This window comes from Euphorbia lathyris, chromosome 1 (genome assembly GCF_963576675.1).
Source record: "Euphorbia lathyris chromosome 1, ddEupLath1.1, whole genome shotgun sequence".
In the NCBI taxonomy this organism is placed as follows: domain Eukaryota; kingdom Viridiplantae; phylum Streptophyta; class Magnoliopsida; order Malpighiales; family Euphorbiaceae; genus Euphorbia; species Euphorbia lathyris.
Genome location: NC_088910.1, coordinates 44239685 through 44247588, shown reverse-complemented (window position 1 = coordinate 44247588; position 7904 = coordinate 44239685). Strand labels below are relative to the sequence as shown.

The following is a 7904-nucleotide window of genomic DNA, read 5'->3' as shown; positions in this document are numbered from 1 at the left end:
TGCTTATCCGTGATAATACATAGACAAATATGTGTATTAAACTAAGAATTATTATTCCAAAAAAGGTTTGTGTTATTATTATAAACCCTAAAAGACATAGAAAAGGGGAGATGGTCTTTTATGTAAGTTTTCTTATCTATTTTAATGACGTTGTTGTCTGCCGCTCTACGAATATGGTTCCTCGTCAACTGGTTAGTGTAGCCTATCTTATGTCAAGGTTTGCAGTTTGGTCCAAGAGACTTCCTAATTTTCTTGTTAATGGTTTGTATCTTATTCTTGCTAATAAAAGTTTATCTTTATTTAAAAAAAAACAAATATATCATTTTCATAAAAAGACAAATATAATTAAATTATTACAATATAATTAAAAGAAGGTATAAGTTAATTAAAAAGGGCAATATATATAGGAGAAATATTAGTATGTAGATAACAAATTTAATTACTTAGAGGATGCAAATATGAAAGAGTTTTTGACATATTATGTGAGAATGTGACCAAATTAATTACAAATTCAATTTATATCTTAACTCGGCTCATATAGAAGTTAAATTCAAACTCAAAGATAGTCATAATTACAAACAAAATAGCAAAAACAAAGAGTACATTAATAACCTGTTTAATTCCATTTACATATATTAACGGCTTATGCAATAGATTTCCTTGTAACATTAAACATTTTATTACTGTTAATTCTAATTTAATTTGAATAATTATAAAATTTTCTTGTTTAATGGAAAGGTAAGAAAATAGTTTTAATTTCAACCTCACAGCTAAACTCTATATTAGCCAATTACTTTGTTTGATTTTGGTGGTTAAAGATCTCAACTCGTTTAAGTTAGTGATCTCGAGTTTGATTCCTATTATGCACTTAAACTTTCAAACTGTCCCGATAACCCTCTCAACTTGTATAAAATGTCCAGTTAGTCCCCTTAACTTGCGCAAAATGTAATCAATTGATCACTCGGTTGCAAAAAAGTAAGTTAAATGCGGAACAAGTATTACACGAGTCATAAAAAAAAGTAAAACAACCGAAATCGGGATATACGGTTCTTAGATTAGAGAAAACAAGTTGTGTAGTTTCGCAAGCAATAACTTGTGTTTTAATCTATTTTTGAATTATGTAATAACATTCTAAGATGCGTGAAATAAATCTTCCGCATTTAACTTACTTTATTTGTGACCGAGTGATTAATTGATTACATATTACGCAAGTTCAGAGGGCTAACTTGAGAGGGCTATTGGGATACTTTGAAAGTTCACATGGCTAATTAAATTCTTCAGAGAAGTTAAGAGGTGAAATGATGTAAAAAAAAAAAAAAAAAAAACTACAAAAGCTGAATCAGCGGGCACTAATTCTATTTGATAAATTGACAAGCTTTGAAATTTCCTTTCCTTGGCCGCCTCCACCATAGAAGGATCAGAGAAACTAAACGACGCATTAAAGAACGCCGCCACCAACCAACCACCCTCTTATATCTTCCGATGGACATTGAAGGTGAAAACAGAGAGTACAGAGAAAATGAGGCCAGAGATAGCGTTGTTTGGAGATTCAATAACAGAGCAGTCTTTTAGATCTGGAGGTTGGGGTGCTTCTCTCGCTGACAATTACTCCCGCAAGGTTGTTACTTGTTTCCTCCCATATCCTACATTTCTCTCTACATTTTGCTTAATTTTTTAATTCAATTGTCAATCATGATTCTCAATAATAGGCTGATGTTTTGGTTCGTGGATATGGGGGTTACAACACTAGATGGGCTCTATTCTTGTTATGTCACATTTTCCCTCTTGTGAGTTCTTCATCCTTTGTTTTGTTCCCCAATTTCTTTTTATCGATTCTGAAATTCAAAGTGAATTTGTTTTTCGATTGGTATGAATGTTGCTAGAATACCACAACACATCCAGCTGCTGTGACGGTATTCTTTGGGGCTAATGATGCAGCTCTTAAAGGGAGAAGTAGTGACAGGCAACATGTTCCTGTGGAGGAATACAAGGAGAATCTACGGAAAATTGTTCTGCATTTGAAGGTTTTGTTCTTATGTTTTTGTTACTTAGATCACACTAGAGCAATAATCGCAGCTGCTATAAAACTTGTCACTAAACCAAGGGAAACATGCTTGTAGAATGTAATTTATTAGATCACTTCTTTTAACATCATAGCTCTTTTTATTGGGGAAGATCCTCTGCAATTGCTAAAGTAGTTGAACAATAAAAGTCAACAGTTTTATGTGCTTTTTATTTATTTTTCTTGATATATTCCTTCACACTTGTGCTGGTGAATTTATTCATCGATGTCTTGCAGTCTGATTTGTTTTAATTTCAAGTTCAGAATTTATTATGCATTCAGTTCAGCATTTTTTTAGAGAATATGAGTAGGCTATTGACATGCTGTTAACTGTTTGATTTCTTATTCAATTTGTGGAACTTGTTTTCAGAAGTGCTCGCCTGCAATGCTAGTTGTGCTTATCACTCCACCACCAATTGATGAACAAGGGCGCAAAGCATCTTCCAAGTATGTATTCTTTATTATGTACTGATATACATAACATTTGGTCACAGATGCACAAACACAGAAACATGGATAGAGGCGGATTCTGCAGATTGTGGTGCAACTGAGCTTACTAATTGCCCTATTTCCAAGTAGCTATGTTATCTGTTGGAATCTATAATTTTCAATAGTTCAGTCCTCAACCAAGAACATGATATTTAAGATTGCGAATTGATGTTTTCTTTTCATAGGGTTGAGAGCTCACTAACAGTTCATTGTCTAAGTATTTGTTATGATCTCTTATTAGAACTTGGAATAATCCTATGACTATGTCCTTCAGATCTATGGAATTGCCAGAAAGGACAAATGAAATGGCAGGCATTTATGCGAGGCAATGTGTTGACTTAACAAATGATCTAGGTATCCGCTCCATTGACATATGGTCCAAGATGCAGGAAACAGAGGGTTGGCAGAAAAAATTTCTAAGGTTTGAGATATAAGTTGCTTCTAGTACACCCTTATAATTTTTGTAGATGATTGAACATGATTCTAAGGTAGTAATAATAGAAAGTACACTCCAAAAATTGTAGTCTATTTTAACATATTAGATGTAAAAAAGCGATAAAGTTCCTTGTACACAACAATTTTTATGTTTTCTTCTAAGTATCATCCTTGCAAGGACCATGACTACATCTTGTCCTCTATATGATTCTTCATAGGAAATAAGTGTAGATTGCAAGTGCAATTACTAAAGTTTCTATCCAGATTTGACGTTTGTTGGCTATTTCATTGTTGAACTAATGCATCAAATCAATTTAAAAGATGTAGTTATGGGGTGATAGTAACTGGCATGTTATTTACAGGGATGGATTGCACCTGACACCAGAAGGTAATTCGGTGGTGAGCCAAGAAGTTATAGGAGTTTTCCGCGAATCGTGGCGCGCTGCTGAACAAATGCCGTATGATTTTCCTCATCAATCGAAAATTGATGGGCAGAACCCTGAAAAAGCTTTCCAGCAGCTACAATGCTTATAGCAGAAATGTTGTCATTTTGGCTGTTGTATGAATTGGATGAAAGCCTTGATCGTTTGAGCATTGCTGCAATGGTGATTATATTTACAGAAAAGCATTTAGTTTTATTCATATCGCCTATTGCCTTTATATATAAATTCTTCCTTTCCCTTTGTATACGGTGTTGAAACTTTTTCTATAATTTTATACTGCTTTGCATAAGGTAAATATATGCAAAGATTTTAAACGTGAGTCTCAAACGTGTGAATATTAAAGTAATTCATTTATTAATTTTGGCTTAATACATGAAAAGCTCCTGAACTTGTCTAAAAAACTTGATTGACCTTCTGACTTTACACGGTGTCTCGTTAACCCTATCAACTTGTTTAAAATAATATATTGTCCACCTGAATTTGTTTAAAGTGACCTATTGGTCTCCTGAACTTGCCTAGAGTGATCCATTTACCTCTAAACTTGTTTAAAGTGTATAAATTACAATTTGTCTAATCCGTAAAAAATTTCAAAACTTAAAATATAAAGGCCAAATTCATGATTTTAAGTCTTTAAAACAAATTAACTTTCAATTTTGTACATTTTTATGTCGTTTTTATAGATTTAGGGACTTAATCATGACATTTTAAGCAAATTTAGGAAGGTAATGAGAAATCATATAAGTTCAATAGGTCATCAAATTTTTTGGACAAATTCGGGGCAACTGATATATTAAGCCATTAATTTTATATTCAAATTAAGGGGAAAGAAAAATAGAATGAACGGGAAATATAATTAAAGAAATGCATCAAATAAATTATATTTTTTATTTAATGGGAAAACAACTTTTGAGACTGTTGAATTGAGTTTTTAATTTTTAATTTTAACACATGATTTTTAATCATTTATTTTTAGTCAGATTACATTTTTACTTGTTAAATTAGTAGTCGTGAACATTTAACTCAGTTCAAAGAACACTAATTATTTCTTGTATTTGAAATGTACTTTTACAATTGGAAATAATGTTTTTACAGTTACTATGTAGTTAAATTGCCGGAAGCGAACTTCCGGTCTGGGAAGGAGCCAAAAAACGTGAGCGGCATATAAAAAACTTTTTTTTAAACTATCATAAATGTAAATTTTGGATGCACATGAAATGAATAATTCTCTATGTTTGGTCTGGTTCGAGTTTTGAGTTCACTTCTTCAACTAGACGTTTAACTTGTACAAGCACTCAACTCTCGTGCCTCTTCTTCATCAAAATCACTTTCTTCCATATTCAACCCTTCTTCTTCCTCGAATGCATATTCCCGCATGTGATAACCATTGTGCCCATTAAAATCCTCCAAAAATAGCGTTTATCATCACTAGCATTTGAATGTTTCATTGCATCATTCATTCTAAGTGCTACTTTTTAAAAAAAAAATTAATTCCCCATTCTGTACATCTATAAGTTCTTTTCTAGTAGCAAAAAATAGTCTCTATAGGTACATGGAAATCTTCTTCAATATCCATGATAATGAAGTCGACCGAAAATATGATCTATCCACTTTGACGAGAACATCTTCCACTATGCCTCTAGAATATCTAATTGATATGTCTACTAATTTTAAAGACACTCTAGTGGGAGTTGGTTCCCCTAGGCCTAACATTTATATACGATATATGGTATAGGATTTACCTCCTAGGTCGCACAATGCATTGTCAATAGTTAAATTGTCAATGGTACATGGATAGAAAAATTCCTTGGATCTTTCAATTTAGTTGGTAATGACGACTTGCATTGGGGAATGGATGAGCAACCTCTGTTGAGTTTCACAGTCGCAACACTTTCAAGTTTGTACTTGTCCTGAAGCATCTCCTTGAGGAATTTTTCATACCTAGGCATCTCGGTGAGTGCTTCTATGAAAGGCATACTGATCTCTAACTTCCTCGTACTATTCAAGATTTTGTTATAGTGTACATCCATATCTTTCCCTTCCAATCTGCCTGGGTATGGTGGAACATATTTATATATAGTGGCACAATGGTCATAGATGCTGGAATACTTTTAGTTGAGAGTTGTTCAACCTCGGGTTCAGGTCATGGCGTTCATTTCTGCAGAGCAGGTGGTGAAACTGTTGATATTGGCACATGTGACAATTTACTTACTTCTAGAGTAGTGGTTTCTTTTTCTTCCGCATTTGTGCTTTCTTTAGGTGCATTAGATGACACTCTCTCTTTTCACTCATTATGTACACAGTTGATACAGTCTTGCTATTCCTTAAAAGGATGGCGAGTACATTGTCCTTGGGGTTATCCTCGACCTTGGTTGGCAGAGTTCCTTTACTTATGGTAGAGACAATGCATGCTAGACAACTGGTGCATTTGTGTCTCAAACCCTTTTATGGAAGCTTGTGTTTATTGGATGAATTGAGTCATAATTTCCTCCATCGAGGGTTTCTTTTCTTTTTGCACAAGTTGTGGTGGCGGTGGATTCCTGGCTTGATTATACTATTGCGGGCTCTGATTCATCAGTTAAGATTGAATAGTGGTAGGATGATTTGGATTTGGTAGCCATGAAAAGTTGGGGATGCTTACTCCATCATGTATTATATGTGTTTTAGTATGGGTTGTGTTGTTGTGGTCTCTGATTATTGACATACTCAACATGTTCAAGATTAGGTTCATTAGCTGCACAATCAATAGTCTTATGATTATCACCATAGAAGGTACATACTAAAACTTTTGCTGGTGGACTCGCGGGAGTAGCTTGTACTACTAAATTAGCGATTTGCTTTATTAGTTCTGTCATTTGAATAGCTAGTTGAGACACATCTCACTTGATTTCACGTATTGTCACTCAAAATGCCATTTGTAACTTTGAGACAATGTCATCTCGATTAATGCATACATATATGTAGTCGACATGGAATCAGGTTCACCATTCACCATAGATTCGAAGACACTCTTGAATGAATTAGTGAGACCATTGTAAAACATTTGGACTTCCATCCATAACAGAATTTGGTGGTTCGGTGCATGCCTCAATAATTCCTTAAATCTTTCCCATACTTCCGATAGATTTTCATCTTTCTTTTGCTGGAATAGGGTGACTTCATTTCTTAATTTGATGAGTTGCTTGGGTGGAAAGAATTTTGTTAGAAACTATTTTTCCAACCCATCCCAAATACGAATGGTTCCTGGCTGTAAGTTCTTCAGCCACTATTTTGCTCGATAACTCAATGTAAACGGGAACAACTTTACTCTGATCACATCACCCATCACAACCCTTGCATTTCTAAAAGTGTCACACATAGTTAGAAAATCTTGCATATGGCTATGCGGATCTTCATGGGCCATTCCTTCCTATTAATTGTTGCTTACAATATATGGATCATTGCCGCCTTCACCTCGAATATATTATTCCCCTCATCAGGTATAATGATCGTAGAGTTGTGCCGATTTACATCTGATAGCTCTGTATCCATCCAGGGCCTTTGGTTTGCCATGACTACTTCTGCAGCAAGGATTTGCACATGTTAAGCTTGTGGTGGTGGATCTGCTTCGATCTCTTCATCTATATCCTCATCGGGAAGCTTGATAGAATTATCAAGTCCAAGCCAAATAAATAAATAAATTTTAGGCAGCCTAAATAAGTGTTTCTTATGGTCTAAGTGGGTCGATTCGTACATAATAAGTTCGCCTTTTAGACTGATAGTCGTTCATCATGTTGTCTTCCCTTCATACCTAATACCATTTAGGGTCGGGTGTTAGAGTTCTGATCGTCCCGTATCGCGGAACCGTACTTGCACACGGGTGATTGCTAACTAGAAATCTAGGCCACATGGCATGTGGAATAGGCCACACGGTATCTGGTGCCTTTTTACTTCTACTTTTCGTTTCATTTTATACTTTACACGATATGTGCGTTATGTCACATATCGTGTGAATTAGCTTATTTTGGCCAGAAGCTTCAGATTCCCACTCACACACTGTGTGCCTATTCCACACGTCGTGTGGAGTGGCAATTGACATGTGTGGTTGAGAACCTATACAACTCACATGACATGTGAGTTAGTCACACGAAATATGGGCTATTTTTTCAGAACTTTATTTAAAGAATAAATTTTTATTTTGAAGGCCCATAGATGTATTGCTTAATTTCCGTATTTTGTTTATAATTAGGCATAAAGGCTTATTTGCCATTTTTAGTATCCAAAATTTTGTTATTTGGCTCATGTGCTATTATTTGGTTACATTTTTATGTTGTAGTATTCTTATATGTGACATTTAACTCATTTTGGATGTAAAGTTATTTGATATGTTAATTCTTCTTGCATGACACAATTTTTGACATGTGACATGTACACCTGACCGTTGTTTTAATTATTTTTTCCATATAAACTTTATATGCGAAAAATAATCAAAAAAATTA

The 7904-nt window shown here is 34.3% G+C and overlaps 1 protein-coding gene and 1 non-coding gene across 2 annotated transcripts; both read left to right on the top strand.

Moving 5' to 3' along the window:
• Positions 1-1409: 1409 nt before the first annotated feature.
• Positions 1410-3671, top strand: LOC136230417 (GDSL esterase/lipase At5g62930-like). The gene is made up of 6 exons (XM_066019484.1): positions 1410-1618; positions 1710-1787; positions 1884-2024; positions 2433-2509; positions 2826-2972; positions 3349-3671. The coding sequence occupies exons 1-6, from the start codon at positions 1520-1522 to the stop codon at positions 3518-3520; spliced, it is 714 nt and encodes a 237-aa protein (XP_065875556.1). The 5' UTR covers positions 1410-1519; the 3' UTR covers positions 3521-3671.
• A 2820-nt stretch (positions 3672-6491) lies between these two features.
• Positions 6492-6598, top strand: LOC136216212 (small nucleolar RNA R71). Its single transcript, XR_010683202.1, has one exon. It is a non-coding gene; the product is annotated as a small nucleolar RNA R71 (small nucleolar RNA).
• The last annotated feature ends 1306 nt before the right edge of the window (positions 6599-7904 follow it).